Here is a 17,018-nt window from a genome sequence, read left to right as displayed (position 1 = left end):
CGGGCGAGCTGTCGACCTTCTTCGGCACGCTGCAAATAGGTGGCAACGTCGAGATTTTCTTCGTCGGTGACGTCCGGTAGCATGGCGTCAAGCGTCGTTGCCGGGTTCCTTCCGTAGACCAGGTTGAACGGCGCCATGTGCGTCGTTTCTTGCACGGCCGTGTTGTATGCGAAGGTCACGTACGGAAGGATGGCATCCCACGTCTTGTGTTCGACGTCGACGTACATTGCCAGCATGTCGGCGATGGTCTTATTTAGGCGCTCGGTGAGGCCATTCGTCTGCGGGTGGTAGGCGGTGGTCCGGCGATGGCTTGTGTGGCTGTATCGTAGGATGGCTTGAGTTAGTTCTGCCGTAAAGGCAGTACCTCTGTCGGTGATGAGGACTTCTGGGGCACCGTGACGCAGGAGGATGTTCTCAACGAAGAATCGGGCTACCTCGGCAGCACTGCCTTTGGGCAAGGCTTTTGTTTCGGCGTAGCGGGTGAGGTAGGCCGTAGCTACGACGATCCATTTATTCCCGGACGTCGACGTCGGAAAAGGCCCCAGTAAGTCCATCCCAATCTGCTGGAACGGTCGGCGAGGTGGCTCGATCGGCTGTAGAAGTCCGGCTGGCTTTGTCGGCGGTGTTTTGCGTCGCTGACAGTCTCGGCATGTCCTTACGTAATGGGCGACGTCGGCAGAGAGGCGAGGCCAGTAGTATTTTTCTTGTATCCTTGCGAGCGTGCGGGAAAAACCGAAGTGTCCAGCCGTTGGGTCGTCATGGAGAGCTTGCAGAACCTCTGGACGCAATGCTGAGGGTACCACGAGGAGGTAGTTGGCTCGGAGAGGCGAGAAGTTCTTCTTTAGAAGAATGTCGTTTTGCAAGAAAAACGACGCCAATCCTCGCCTGAACACCTTCGGCACAGTGACGGTCTTGCCTTCCAGGTAATCTACAAGGTTCCTTAGTTCCGGGTCGGCTCGCTGTTGTTCGGCGAATTCGTCGGCACTGATGGGTCCCAAGAAAGTGTCGTCATCCTGGTCATCCTGTGGCGGCGGTTCGACGGGGGTGCGAGACAAGCAGTCGGCGTCAGAGTGCTTTCGCCCGGACTTGTAAACGACGGTGATGTCGAATTCTTGAAGTCTCAGACTCCATCGTGCGAGGCGACCTGAAGGATCCTTCAAGTTAGCTAGCCAACACAAGGCGTGGTGGTCGCTCACAACTTTAAAGGGCCTGCCATAGAGGTAGGGGCGAAACTTTGATGTAGCCCAGATGATGGCGAGGCACTCCTTTTCTGTTGTGGAATAATTTGCTTCCGCCTTCGATAGCGACCGGCTAGCGTAACTTACAACCCTTTCTAGTCCATCAGTCCTCTGCACAAGCACGGCGCCGAGTCCTACGCCGCTTGCGTCGGTGTGGACTTCGGTATCGGCATTTTCGTCGAAATGCGCAAGGATGGGCGGCGATTGTAGGCGTCGCTTCAGTTCTTCAAATGCTTCGATTTGCGGCATCTCCCACTTGAATTCGACGTCGGCCTTCGTGAGGTACGTCAGTGGCTCGGCGATCCGTGAAAAATCCTTGACGAAGCGCCTGTAATAGGCGCACAGTCCCAGAAATCTACGCACTGCCTTCTTGTCAGCGGGCAGAGGAAAGTTGGAGATGGCCGCAGTTTTCTGAGGGTCGGGGCGCACTCCAGACTTGTTGATGACGTGGCCCAAAAACAAGAGCTCCTCATATGCGAAGCGGCACTTTTCTGGCTTTAACGTGAGTCCGGAGGTTTTGATTGCTTGAAGAACTGTTTCAAGGCGCCGCAGGTGTTCTTCGAAGCTTGAGGCAAACACAACGACATCGTCCAAATAGACGAGGCAAGTCTGCCACTTCAAGCCTGCCAGTACTGTATCCATGACGCGTTGGAAAGTCGCAGGTGCCGAGCAAAGACCAAACGGCATGACCTTGAACTCGAACAGTCCGTCTGGTGTTATAAAGGCCGTCTTCTCCCGGTCCCTCTCGTCGACTTCGATTTGCCAGTAGCCGGTTTTGAGGTCTATCGACGAAAAATACTTTGCGTTGTATAGTCGATCCAAGGCGTCGTCAATCCGTGGAAGGGGGTATACGTCCTTCTTCGTGACCTTGTTGAGGCGACGATAATCGACGCAGAAACGTAGGGTTCCATCCTTCTTCTTCACTAACACCACGGGGGACGCCCACGGACTCTTGGACGGCTGGATGATGTCGTCGCGTAGCATTTCGTCGACTTGTTGCCTTATGGCCTCGCGTTCGCGTGCCGAAACTCGGTACGGGCTCTGACGCAGTGGGCGGACATTTTCGTCGGTTATGATTCGGTGCTTGGCGACAGGGGTTTGTCGAACTTTTGACGACGACGAGAAGCAATCCTTGTATTGCAGGAGCAGAGCTTTTAGTTGTTCTTTCTTATGCCTGGGAAGGTTCTGATTAACGTTGAAAGTTGCTTCAGGTATTATAGTCGTCGTTGCGGGTGCACTGGAATCCGTGAAGGCGAAAGCACTGCTGGCTTGTACTATTTCGTCGATGTAGGCAACCGTGGTGCCTTTGTTAATGTGCTTGTATTCGGGGCTGAAGTTCGTGAGCATCACCGTTGCTTTCCCTGCACGTAGCTCAGCTATGCCTCTAGCGACGCAAATTTCACGGTACAGCAGTAAGTGATGATCGCCCTCGATGACGCCCTCCATGTCTGCAGGCACTTCCGTACCGACGGAAATCATTACGCTGGAGTGAGGCGGAACGGTGACTTGTTCTTCAAGCACATTCAAGGCATGGTAACTGATGCGTGTATCCGGCGGTATCGCTTTGTGTGTTGAAAGCGTTATCGACTTGGACCTTAAGTCGATGACTGCACCATGTTGGTGTAGAAAGTCCATGCCTAGGATGACGTCCCTGGAGCAGTGCTGCAGGATTACGAAGCTCGCCGGGTAAGTGCGGTTGTTTACCGTGACTCGCGCTGTGCAGATTCCAGCCGGCGTTATTAGGTGACCTCCCGCTGTCCGTATATCGGGTCCTTGCCAGGCCGTCTGCACCTTCTTTAACTTGGCGGCGAACGCGCCACTGAAAACTGAATAGTCGGCGCCAGTGTCGACGAGAGCGGTGACGTTATGACCATCGATGAGCACGTCTAGATCGGTAGACCGGCGTCTGGCGTTGCGGTTAATTCGTGGCGTCGGATCACGGCTGCGTCGGCTTGCTCTGCTGCTGCTACGTCGCGTCGGAAGGTCCTCGTTCGGCGGCGATGTGCTGTCAAGGCTGTTGCTAGGCGGCGTGCTGATATCTCGTCGTGATGATTCGCGAATCGTCGTCGTCGTCGGCGGCGGAGGATCTTCGGCATTGCGTCGTACAGCAACCGCACCTCCATCGGTTGCTGCTTTTAGTTTCCCGGGTATGGGCAGGGAGATCGGCCCCGGGTTGGGCCGGCATACAGGCGGCGATGCGGCGAGATGTAGCGGCCTGGTGACGGCGAGCGTGAGGGCCGTCGTGGTTGCCACTGGGCTCCGGCAAGGTAGTCGGCGATGTCACGTGGTCGCTCGCCAAGCTGTGGACGTGGCGCGTTGACAGCGAACCCTCGTAGGCCCATCTCGCGGTATGGGCATCGGCGGAAGACATGGCCGGCTTCCCCGCAGTGATAGCAGAGCGGGCGGTGGTCGGGGGCGCGCCAAATGTCCGTCTTCCGCTGGGAGCTGCGCTGGGCGACGGGCGGGCGTGCTGGCGGCGGCGGCGGTGGACGACGGAACTGCGGCGTTACGGGGCCCTGGCGCGAGCGCGGAGGGGGGCCTTGACGACGGGCGACGGCGGCGTAGGTCATCGCTTGCGGCTGTGGTTGAGGCGATACCGGAACTTCTGGCACTTCTAGTGATCGCTGAACCTCTTCTTTAACTATGTCAGCGATTGAAGTCACCTGAGGATGCGATCTTGGGAATAATTTCTGTAGTTCTTCCCGTACAACCGCTCTGATCGTCGCGTGCAGGTCGTCGGCGCCTAGAGCTTGAGCTTCGGCGTAGTTTGTCAGTGCACGGCGGTTGTATTGCCTGGCTCGCATTTCAAGGGTCTTCTCGATGGTTGTGGCCTCCGAAACAAATTCTGCCACAGTCTTGGGCGGGTTGCGCATCAATCCAGTGAATAGATGCTCTTTGACGCCCCGCATCAAGAACCGAACTTTCTTTTCCTCTGACATATCGGGGTCGGCGTGGCGGAAGAGGCGAGTCATCTCCTCCGTGAAGATTGCGATGTTCTCGTTCGGCAATTGCACTCTGGTTTCTAATAAAACTTCGGCCCTTTCTTTTCGCACGACATTCGTGAAAGTCCTCATGAAGTTCTCACGAAATAGGTCCCACGTCACCAGGGTGGTCTCTCTGTTCTCAAACCAGGTCCGAGCAGCATCATCTAATGAAAAATACACATGGCGCAGCTTGTCGTCGTCGCTCCATTTGTTGAACGTCGCGGTCCTCTCGTATGTCTCCAGCCAGGTTTCAGGGTCTTCAGCCGATGATCCACGAAAAGTCGGTGGCTCCCGAGGTTGCTGCAGCAGGATGGGGGACGCTGGTGCTGCCATTTTGGTCGTTGACTTGGCCTTGATTGCAGTGGTCTTTTCGGGAAGAAGTCCGAACTCCGGCACAAGTCCTTGCTGCCTACGGCTAGCTCGCTGGTCCTTGGCGACGTTGGTCTCGTTCTCCGGTTTCGGGCTTGGGTCGCGGCTTTGCGGGGGCGTTCGGTGCATGAACGAACTAGCACCTCCACCAGATGTCACGTAGTAGTGACGGTAGAGAAAACAGTCACAAAACTGTGTATGACGAAACTGGTTGTTTATTGGGCGAACCTGTGCCCACAAAAGCAAGCTACACTCAAAGCACAACGATAGCGGCGAACACAGTCGGCGATCGTCGAAAATCTGATCAGCGGCGAAACGCGTCGGCTTTTATACCTGAGTCATCGAAGGTTCCAGATTAATCCCTGATGCCCGCGTGTCTTCCAGAAAGTTCTAGACAATTCGCGTCGCTCATACAATCAGATTACATGGGCGTCGGTGACCACAGACGACGGATAGAAGCATTGATAACGTCCGAGAAGCTTCCAATGCAGGCGCGTCCTGCGCCGAGCGATAACGTTTAACATTTGTCAGCCAATGTTGAAAGCAGCTACCGGTGAAAGATAAACATGTGTACGTGTCAATATATATACCATTTGACATAGATGGTAAAATGCATTGCACTAATACATTAGCATACAAGATTTAACAGAATAGTTGGAGCCCTTCAGCAAACAGATCAGAAACTATGTGAGAACAGACAATTCAATTACAGTGTATACAGCTTTTAAGGAACATTTTTATGTGCTCCTTTTACATAACATTGTACAAGGCAGGAATTTGCATGAATGCAATGATAAGAGACATGAAAATGGTGCGGGTGTTTTGCCTTATACATCAGGCTCAAGGTTATCTGAACGCTGCCCTGCTGCAAAACAGCAATGCTGGAGTTGACTGGAAAAGAGCTGTTGAAAGGCGTGTTATAGCGTGAGCCTCAAGCACAGGCTATATCACCACCAATGTGTGCAATCTTTGAGAATAGTTTTCAAACTCAAATTTTGGCAGGCAGACATGCACAGAATTTCACCACTGCTGAGTGTGCTGACAGGTGAACTAGACAAAAAGAAATGACTTATTTACCAAATAATAAAAAAAAAGCACATGAATCACATCTGACAAACCTACATCGAGCTTAACTGGCAGTGCCCAATCCTCCAATTAGAGTCCAGCATGTTCAAGAAGGCAGCATCAGTATATGTAAGGGAAATGATTATACGAGATGTTCTTGACTAATTGTCAGGGACTCCATAAGTGTTAGCAAAAGTGATAGAGATGGCCAGGAAAATGAGGATATGGGGGCAGGGCTTACTACGGCAGCTAGAGGATAGTGCTGTGTGATATCTTTGCTTTACTTATTTTGTTATTGCTGTTGACGGAACATCTTATCTTTTTTTGATTAAAAAGCTTGAGTACTTGCATTACTTGCACACATCAATGTGGCCAGTGTGTTCTCGAGGTCGTGCTGCTATAGCCATAGCTAAGTGTGTCTGCAACTCAAAGCTTACAGCAGCTTTTCCATTGCTGCATCATTAGTTTTGGCTTTGGTTCTATTGTTTTCAATTCTACATGTCTACCAATGTTGCGCGTACTGACAACCACATGCTCTGATGTTCACTGTTAAAGGGACCACTCATATGTGCGGCTCTCATGTTGCTGACACCCTAGCTGCAAGTGGCTACGGAAGCAATGTCAGTGCACTGCACAGGTGTGTCAAAAGGAGTCAGAGCTAGCAACCACAAGTCAGCTGCTGCATATCTAGGCAACTGCACTCTTGTGAGAGGAAAATCCAGACATGCGCTCCACACAAGCGTTCCCTTTAACAGTGGACCGCTCTGTACCATACACAGTGCAGCATAGGTCAGCATACCTACTCACGAGTATGCTCTTATTCATTCCATACTCATTTAACATCCATGCGACAGAGGGTTAGTGACGACGAAGGGTGTGAGTGGACATGCAGTATGAACGTCAGTGACTGTTTGCAATCGAGTGCGAGTGGACGTGCATATGCATGTGAGTGAGTGAGTGCCGGTGACTGGGAGTGGATGCATGTATGAGCGGGAGTGGGTTCTGGTGTAGTGTGAATGGAGGAGACTATGAGCACGAGCGAGTGTTGTTAAGTATTAGTAGGAACGTAAGCGAGTGCCAACAAGCGTGAGCAGTCGCCCAGCCAGTTTTTTTTTCAGTGGGACACGTACTTGATTGGGGACTAGAAGGGTGTAGACACACTTCCTGGCTATGCCACTGAGTGTGATTGCACATGAGCAGGAGTGAGTACATAGCTTACAAAAATATTGAGTGAGTATATGTGTGAGTATCGCCGATTCTGATGATCTATGCTCTGCTGTACGATAAAAGCGCATGTGGCATTCATACTTCTCCAGTCTCACGTCGGGCAGGGATCGGTTGAGGGCAATACGGTCACTGGCCAGGAGGTTAAACTGGTTAAGCTTGAATTTCTCTTTCTTGAGCGCCTCTTCTTCAGGGCCAATCTCAACACCACGGCCACGTTCCCCAGGCCAGTCAGATGGGTTCTCGCCAAGCTCTGTAATGTACAAACATGAGAACAGATGCAGTACAGTTTCTTGTAGTAGAAGCCTCATGAAAAAAAAAAAAGAAAGAAAACATACTATCTTAATTTGACAACTTCATGAGGGCTTGCTGATACATACATCAAATTGAATTGAATTCTGGGGTTTTACGTGCCAAAACCACGATTTGATTATGAGGCACACCGTAGTGGGGGAACTACGGAGTAATTTTGGCCACCAGGGGGTCTTTACCGTAACCCCCTTCCCCCAATGGACAGGACACAGGTGTTCTTGCCTTGCGCCCCCATCGAAATGCAGCCGCTGCAGCCAAGATTTGATCCCGTGACAACACCATAGCTGCTAAGCCACCGCAGCAAGTATCAAATGAAATTATGAGTGGCACAGGAAAAATAAATAAATAAAGTCAAAGAGAAGAAAACAACACATTCCCCTGTTTTAGATGTGAAGCATCTTATGGTCAGGGCTATGTCACTCCCTCCCTCCCTCCCTCCGCCGTACGTTGTCCACACCTCTACTGCGCATCCTCCTCTCCCTCTCCTTGTCTCATCTCTCCGGATTGCGCAACGAATGGCAACACCTGCGGCTCCCGTCGCGATAATGCGAAGCAGCTTAGGTTAGAGGCGCGATGGTAGGCACCCCAGAGGCACCGGCAACAGTCACCAACGCCGTGCGCGTTCGGTGCAAACGCGGGCAAAACGCCGACGGCGTCGACAACAGTCCTGCGCGTTGCTGGTGTTGCTGCATGTCCAAGTTTATACAGCTTATAAAACTACCTTGAGTCGACCCCATGGCTGCTTCGCATACTACTCAGGGTTCCCTACGGGAAGATGGTGTAATTTTTTTTTTATACACTTAACTTAAACACAACTTAAAACACACACACACAATGAGCGTTCCTGGCAGTTGGCTGAGGTTGTCGACAATTTTTTCACCAACCCATAACTCTTATGTCCGGATCTATGCAGCAATCACAAACTGATTGAGAAGATAACTTTACTGATTAGCTTTTAATTTACAACTTTCGGGAACATGTATATAACTGCAAAATTCACACCAGCTACTGTATGATAAACAAACATTTAATTTGGACGTTTCGGCAGGGGTTCTATGCAATGCTTGCATAATAAACTTTCAATTAACAACCTTTAGGTCACATTTCATAGCAAATTTGGAGCCAGCAAATTTGCAAAGCACACTCATTTGATGAAAAGCTGCTCCTAAGAAGTTTCAAGAAATACAAACTCAGTGGTAAAATCCACTGATGCTCCAGTCAACATGTTTCCACACTGCATTTTTTCCGCAATCTTACAAGCCCAATCTTACACCCTTCTTCTGAGAGAATAAAACGATTAAAAATATTTTTCGCGGCATTTTTGGTAGTCTGGTGGCAACTTTCTGACATTCAGGCCTCTTGGCATATAACGGCAATTAGCTTTGCTGTGACCCTGTCATACAAGAGGTAACCTGCTAAAAGCTCACACGATCCCTGCAGAGTCTACACTTGCAGCAGCGTGTGCAAGAGTTCGGCACAACAGTAAATCAACGCATTCTGCACTGCACAATAAAAAACTACGCAATGTTTCTGGGCTGGCAAATCTAAACGAAACACCAGGAGCGTGCTAGCTAGGCCTAACCTTCACGTTATGCTGTGTTACGCCATGATTGCCTAGTGTGAACTCCAGCAGACAGACTCCCACAACCCTGAATTCTGAACCTTGAGGCAACACCCGGTCGGTACATTAACATTTTTACGATAGCGTACACATGCTTAAATCTTCGGTTGACATGTGTGCAAGTTATGTCTGCATGGCCATGAATAATACACATGTGCAAAATGCAGTGTGTGCAGGAATGTTGAATTTTAACAACAAGCATGAAAGAATAATTCGCCATACTGTACATGCAAAGGGACGACCAGGCTGACACATTTAAACTTTTCGACTGGTACAGCTGGCTTTTCTGCAGCCCAGGTATCGCCGATTCGATACCTGGGCCGCCATATTTTTTCAGTAGACAAAGTTGCACTTTATTTTGTAGTTCTGTTGCAAGCTCATTTTCAAGCTGTGTAACGTTGTAAACTCTGTTCTGCTTTTGACAATGCACAGTATTAAAATAAAATCCTATGGCATGTACAACTCATTTCTCAGTGCCGATCGGTTTATAATCACGACAAAAGCTAATAACCCATGCAATGTCAAATGCATATGGTCTCAAACATGGTGAAGCACCATCATGGTCTTAACTGGCGATTAACTCTTTGAGGATCCGATGGCAGCGGGAATGTCGACAACCCAGTAAAGAAGTGAACCAAGCTCAACACCTGCATGCTCACTTTTCCTGACCGTTCCCGACTCATGCTTTAGACAAAAGAAACACGTAGCTTTTCACAAAAGGGCAACATGCGAGGCAGCATTAGTAGTTCTTGTATTATATGCACACCCATAACCTCAAATGTGCGACTCTCAAGTTGCTGGCACCTAGCTGCAAGTGGCTACGGAAGCAATGTCAGTGCACTGCACAGGTGTGTCAAAAGGAGCTAGCTAGTCAGAGCTAGCAACCACAAGTCAGCTGCTGCATATCTAGGCAACTGTACTCTAGTGAGAGCAAAATCCAGAGACATGCTCCCCCGCACAAGTGTTCCCTTTAACAGTGGACTGCTCTGTACCACACACACTGTGGTACACCATACAAGTGGCCATACCATATAGTACCATAACCCAGTGGCCTTAGCGAGAAATAAAAAAAAAAGAAAAATTTTATGTGGGTGGGAGGTGGGCACACACTTCACCGAGTCAACGGTCAAGTGCGTGCCCCCAACGCCCCTGCCTGAATCGTTCACAACATTGTCCACGTTCGCGCTCCCGAACGATTCTAGCAAGTGTAAAAGGCATGCAGCCAGAGCCTATAGGGGTTACAGAAGAGTAGCTATAACTTCGAAATGCCAGCTCGGGAACTTGGTGGCCGGGGAGCAGTTAGTGCTATTTCCTGCCGTACTTCTGCCTGGGAGCCGCGCGTAATGAATGTGTCGGAGTGAACTCGTTGCCATCTATCAATCATGAAGATGCGCCACACCGCCGACGTGCACGTGTCAAATGCGGGCCGCACGCGTTCTTGGGCAACCAGCGCGGCCATCACGGCCGGAAGCGCTAGGCAAGGTTCGCAAATGGCAAGGCAGACCGCACGGCATGTACACATAGTCCTTCCACAGTGCATAATATATAGACTGTACGCCACACTGTTCGCCGCTGCAACTTCGCACTGTCGAGCATCGATCGACTGAAGGCCAGAAGGCACCCCTGGACAAATTGCTTCGTTTATGCATGAGTTGTAGCGTTCCTGCCGCGGGAGCTGTGCGTATACCACGCGGTCGTACATACAAAAGTTTAAGTGGCACGTATAGTACATAACAGGCGAGATCTAGCCAATCCTGTCATTGGCAGTTTCGCCCGAAGGCAACCGAAGCATGGAAAGCGATAGCAATGTTTAGCGTTGCACTCGAGTTCGAACATTACGCGGAGGCAACATATGGCACGGCGCAGCAGAGCAGGAACAGCGCCCTGGCCGCTACCAGGCGTCTCACAATGTTGGTGTGACAATCAGGCTGGCCCGGTTTGCAGCAGCAAATGGGGCCATGGGCTCCACCCTCGGGGAACATGAGACTGACGGGGAACTGTCGGCGTTTGTCAGCTCCCAATTCCGATTGAGCTATGCTCCTGAGATACAGCGAAAGGACGGGAACGCAATGTGCTCGCGAGTTATGACCGTGTTAAACTCGCCATCTGTAATGTATACCGTCAGGCCTGCGCAAAGCAGCATATGTCCATTGAACTGGAGAAACTGATCGACGACTCCTATAAGTTTTGTTCATCTAAAAGCAGACTTGTGTGCACCAGAACAAACATTAAGAAATCCAACTCCGCATGGTAGTTATGCAGTACCACCTTTGATTTCGACGTCGCGCAGCAATTAAAGTGCCATACCTAACTGCCCTCTTTCTCAACGGTGAAGACGAAACGGTTTCGGCCCTCTTGCGAAATCTAGTGGAGCAAAACGTGACCAAACCATTCGTGGCCATATGCCTATAAGGTTTAGTCAGTGCGCAATCTCTCCCTCTTGTTCAAGATATAACTTGTAACTTAATCTTAAAAGGAATGATAAAAAGAATAGTCAGAAGGGCGTAAGAAGTCTCGGGACACGTTTCATTGAGGCAGTGGACGCAGCACAGCGCTTGCAAAAGACGTGAACCGATGACGAAACAAAGATAGCGCACATATTCCCCCTTTCCCTGGCAAAGGCAGATTTGATCGTTCCAGGTCTGCAGCGGCTGCGGAGCGGCATTAGGTCTCCCCTGCAGAACTTCGTTAACCGCATAACGAACTCTGGCGCGAAAAAGGAGAAAATAATGTTTCGTAACAACTAAGCATATAATGAAGAAAGAAAAGAAATCCCACGCTGCATCACTAACGACAAACATCGTGCGGATCTGCGCCGACCTCTATAATGTCGCCTAATTTAATTCAGAAGGCAAAGTAAGCGGAGACTACAACACAACGTGCAGCAAAGGCACGAAAGTAAGACACGCCGGAATAGAATTACGGAACATAAATAAGTTCTGGCGCTTCTGCCGGACGGCAAAGATTTTAGCTGAGCTTTCGCCCCAGCCTATAATCGCTCACAAACGAGCCTGAATACGATGCGACAGCTACAGAGTGCAACAGTCGAATCTGGCTATAATGAAGCTTGGCTTATGAGCTAAATATAGTTAATATATCAGGTAATTCGATATACCCGTACTCGCCTTTAAACAACTTCAACGAAATATTGTGACGCATTCGTTGCATACACATTTGTTGTCTCCAGCGTATGAAACAATGCAAGAAAAGTAACCCTTTTATCGAAGAAAACTAGGCGTAATGGGCAGTAATGTCTGCCTGTGTCGTCCAAGATAACTCCTCCATGCACTGCATCGAGCAACCGACCGAGTTCCTCACAGAGTGCGGCAATGCTGTTATCGTTCTGCGTTGGGGCCTTGATCACTAATTCAGTGCTTTCTAGGCAAAGGCCATAAATAGGTATAAATATATAGGTTGCGTGTCCGACGAGGCATCACAGGCAAGGTTGGAAATTTACCCTTTCCCGCATTGTGAGCAGTCATTTCAACAGGCATTTCAGCAGGCATTTTCTTTGTTTCAATGTCCGGATGATGCCCTGATCGAGCGGTTGCAGCACAGAGCACGCACGCTCGGAAAAAAAAAAAAAAAAAATGCAAGCGGCTTCATGGCGCTGGTAGCAGACGACCCGAGTACGGTATATATTCAATGTCCATGCACTTCGTTATACACGAGCTATTTTACACGAGTAACAGTGAGTAAATTTCGCGAGTTCGGCATACAGAATAATTCGCTTTATCCGGATTCGTTATACTGCGAGCGCGGGGCAGATATGGCATCCAGCCATATCCCAGACCGGTGACGGCAGCACGCTCTGAACAGTCGTGGCTCGCGGCCCCTGCCATGCGAGATAATCGTCGGAGTCTATATAGCGCATGATGATGATGATGATGATGATGATGCTATTAGCCCCGAGAACGACCTACAGGGGCGCTGCGAGCGCCGCTCGCGTGACGTCAGGGCACGGACTCGCGCCTGTCGTCTGCTGCCGTTCGGGCACTGTCCGGGCGCCTGCTGCAGTGTTTCCGTTTGTTCGCTGTCGTTCTCTGTGCTTCTATACTTATCACGGTCATCCCAAATACATTTTTACGTCTTCATTCGCGAAAACTTATTCAAATAGCTTAATTTTTAGACGACAATTTATTTCTCAAGGGTAACGCTGCAATGCCAGCCGAAGGAGCTCAGACCAGTCCATTGCGCGTTTTTCATGCGCGGATCTAGACTTTGCAGATTGAGGGACTAATGAAAAAGCTCAAATAGCACGCGACTAATAAAAGCATAAACGCAAGAAAATATCAAGTAAGAATCCAGTTAGGATACCATACCTGCAGTGGTGCAACGAGCATGTCACTGTCTGATACATATGACTGCTACATTTACCTTGATTTTAACCCATTAAAACGTGTTTTTGTTTATGACGAGTAGCGCATGGTATAATATCTAATTTTTCATTTCTTAAACGCTCGACAACAACACGAGGACCTGACATTGCAGTTTAGATTCAATCAGCACCACTTGTTTCTTTAACTGCTTCTAAAAATTAGGTCGTTCTTCATCTGTTAATTTTAATTTGCGGTAATTTGAAGTAAATGTAATTGAGGCTTACAGCTATTTGCAGAATACGCGAAAGAATGTACCAATATTTATTCACGGTTCCGTGCTACAAGTTCAACGCACTTGTGAAATTTACTGCCGCTTGTTTCTTGAGAAATAGACATCACGAATCTGTTTGGCGAACTGACACAGGCTGCTCGGCCCAAACTTTTTATTGAAATATGCCTTTTGAACCGTATGGCTGCAGCTAGAAAGAAGCCGAAGCCTCATTCATTATTAATATTAGGCTTATTGAAGATATCATTATTCCCTTGTGGAGGTCAAAAATCAAGTGAATTCATTTTAGGCTTGTGGTGTCTTCTCTATGAGGAGGGTATGTGAGGTTCTGTTTTATGTACTCACGAAGCAAATAGTTTACAGTTTGTGTAGTTAAACAAACGCAGGATCGAGACATGGTGAGGCAGAAGGCGTTTGAATTTTCCTCTTCAGCGCAGCCTAAGCTGCGCTGTATATCCTCGAGTATAACATAGGCATTGCAATTGGCGCTTAAAGAACTGCTTCATGGTTTCAATTCGAAGTTGTAGTGAACTGATGGGTTTCGCGAATAATGCATCCTCGCCATATTGACAGTTGGTAGATTTATTTGCGTAAGGGCTGTGCCATGATGTCGATAAAGGCAACTGAGGGTCACTATGAAACATTTTCTCGCTTGCAATTGATAGGCTCTCGATCTTAACCACGGAACTGTTCTTTCAGGTGATTACTGTTATGGTATTCGTGAAGTATATAAATACTATACGTGATGCGCGGTCGTGTTAACAGCCATAAGCAATGCGTTTCCTGGGTGCCTGTTTTAGAGAACGGTGAAAGTATTAGCAAACGTTTTCATGCAAAATGCGCGCCTAACTTTTCCTTTTACGCATTACTAAAGCACCCATATTTGACTAGAAGAACTCACCATAGTAACAAGAATCACCATAAAAGATTCTCTGAGCAGTTTCCTTCCAACACGCATTTATAATATTGACATCAAATACCAATACCAAGCTTTTTCTTCCTTGTGAAATGCAATGTCTCTCATAGCTAAGCACTAAGGCAATGTTAAGTGTTTTGCGGATCATCATACACAACTTCGTGTGTTGAAATTGCGGACATTATTTTTACGCAAAGTTTATGGACAGACACTGTGCATATACGCATTGCAAAACCAGTACACCCCTTCAATTAATGCTACATACCTGGCGATATCCACGCCGCAAATTTTCACGACTCGCGGTTTTGAAGAAGAAACTGCCGTTCAGGCATGACAGTAAAAATAAGCCGACATATCTGTCAATAAGTACGGCTCGAGCCACCAATACTCCAAGCATGCACGAAGAGAACGAGCGCGCGCAGCAGCCGAGCGAGCGCTGTCCTGTCCGTGACGTCACTCGTAGAGGGCGCCACTCCAAGTTCTCGCCGCTAATACAGCGAGCGTCTGCAATATGGCAGGATCGGCAAAACAAAATGGCTCACTTTTGACAATTAACCCTTACCACGGTGAGGGTACCTAGATGGGCTTGTCGGTAATTGGCATCTCCCACTTAGTTGAAGCGCAGGCAGAAGGACCGGACACGCAGAAAGGCACATTAGACAACACAAATAGCTTACCACGGATTCACCCACGCGCTGAACCCCGTACACGCATACCGTGTGTCCCAGTTAATGTTAGTCAAGCTGCTAAAATAAAAAAAAAAAAAAAAAAAACAAACATTAAAACAAATAAACAGCGCAGGATAAAACCTACGGTGTTCGTTTTTCACAGGTCTGACGACCGAACCCCGTAGAGACGTCATATAACCATATCTTGCACCAGGTTTCTTTTTTCAGCTGTTTTTATTATGACAGCTTGGCTAACGTTAGCTGGGACACCTTCTATAGTACCACACGCGGCACCAATGTTTTACAGCATGCACGTCCGCCGCCAAAGCGACGGGACAACGGAACTCACCGACGGGCATCCAGCTGCGGAACTCTCCGCGGGGCGCCTGCAGCGACCTGCCGGACGGCAGCCGCTCGACCGTCGAGCTCGACTTGGCCAGGCAGCCGGAGCCTATGCACTCGGTGTAGTACATGAGCAGCAGCGCGGCCACACAGAACCACACCAACGACGTCACCAGCACCACCTTGCACGTGTGCAGTCGGAGGATGCGCACTCGAAGCATGGCGCCGGCAGAAGGGTACTTCGCGGTCTCTCACGCACACAAAACGCAGCACGCACACACGCACAAAGGATATGGCACGGCCAGCGCGCGCGCACACACACACGAAGTACGGGATCGGCCGCCGGGGGCAGAAAGTTTCTCTCCCGGCGCGGCGGATGTAAACGGAAGCCTCACGCCACCAACGCGACACTGGGGACGACGTCGCTGCGCCTCAGGTGAACAAAGAACGGAACCGGCGCGGTGTCGAAGTCGTGCAGCAGAGTACGCGCCAGGATTAGCGTCGGGGTCGCTGGTGAACGGGTCTGCCGCGTCCTCTTCTTCCTTTGTCCCGTTTTCGATCTTGAGGAGAACGTCCTAAGGAGCATCGTCGAGCGACTCGCGCAGCGACGACGACGGCGTCACCCGTCCGTTGCACCTCCGGACGAACCACATCTTCGACGAAACCCGCGGCGATCCGCAGCGTGGCTTAGCAGACGGGAAACGAAGGCTGCGCGCGACTTCTGAAGAACGATGAAAGCGAGGAAATTAGGCTAACAAAAAACGCAACCACAACCTCTTTGTTCCCGCTAACCTTCCTTTTTTTAGGCCCTCGTTGTAAAGGGGCAGAAAAAAAGAGCGACGTTGTAAAGGAAAAAAGGAAAAGAAGAAACTAAAGTAACTGAGGCGAACAAAAGCTACGTAGGTTGGTCATAACGCGAGCGTGGCCATGGCCGTGCTAGGTGCGGCTTCGCGGTGGCGACAGCAGGCGCGACGCAACGTGAAGCAGTTGAGGCAGGCGGCGCTGAAAGGCCCGTGTCTCAACATTGGCGTTGAACTGTTAGCCGAGCCAGCTTGCCAGAAGCTCTCAGCACGGCTTGCTCGGGTTCATCCTGGGAGGGAAAGAAAAGAAGAGAAAAATTAAATGCGGACGTTGAAAGCATGCCAACTGGCGTCATACGTTCGAGCATATGACTGCTGATCTGACAGACCACCTACTATACATATAACGTTGTAGCTCGCCAGTGGCCTGTTATGCTGCTACATCCGGCCGCGCAATGATAACAAGCATGTTAACGCGTGAAGCATCAGGGCGCAGAAACGCGACACAAATAAGCAGAATAGACGGACGAGACAACACGCTGCTTAACGTGTGAGGCAGTGGTTGTGATGTCCGATTATTCTACTACTTCGTGCCGTGTTTCTGTGCCTCGATGCTTCACACGTTAAGATGACTGGTCACCAACTCGCCCGGCTGTCGACATTGAGAAGAAGCATAATAGACCACCGAGCGAGCTTGCGGCGAGTGCCAAAATGTCGCGATGCCTTGCTCCCACGTGAACACATCCTGCGTCATGACGCCAGAACAAAAACACATCTGGAAAACGAAACCAACAATAGCTTGAAAAATAAAAAAAAGAAGAGAAGAATGGCTGTGAAGTAAATTATTTAAAGGGCTCTGAGGTTTCCCAGT

General features: G+C 49.6%; 1 protein-coding gene across 2 annotated transcripts in view; it reads right to left on the bottom strand.

Moving 5' to 3' along the window:
* LOC119441857 (polypeptide N-acetylgalactosaminyltransferase 13) overlaps positions 1–17,018 on the bottom strand; it is a 308,456-nt gene that overhangs the window by 24,921 nt on the left and 266,517 nt on the right. For both annotated transcript variants that reach the window (XM_037706492.2, XM_037706493.2), the window contains 2 exons: positions 15,355–16,437; positions 6,965–7,133 (listed from right to left, as the gene is read on the bottom strand). In XM_037706492.2, coding sequence (XP_037562420.1) covers positions 6,965–7,133; positions 15,355–15,568 — 383 coding nt within the window. In that variant the 5' untranslated portion in view covers positions 15,569–16,437. The remainder of the gene's footprint in view (positions 1–6,964; positions 7,134–15,354; positions 16,438–17,018) is intronic.

This window comes from Dermacentor silvarum, chromosome 2 (assembly GCF_013339745.2).
Source record: "Dermacentor silvarum isolate Dsil-2018 chromosome 2, BIME_Dsil_1.4, whole genome shotgun sequence".
In the NCBI taxonomy this organism is placed as follows: domain Eukaryota; kingdom Metazoa; phylum Arthropoda; class Arachnida; order Ixodida; family Ixodidae; genus Dermacentor; species Dermacentor silvarum.
The sequence above is the reverse complement of the archived record's forward strand: the minus strand, read 5'-3'. Positions and strand labels throughout refer to the sequence as shown.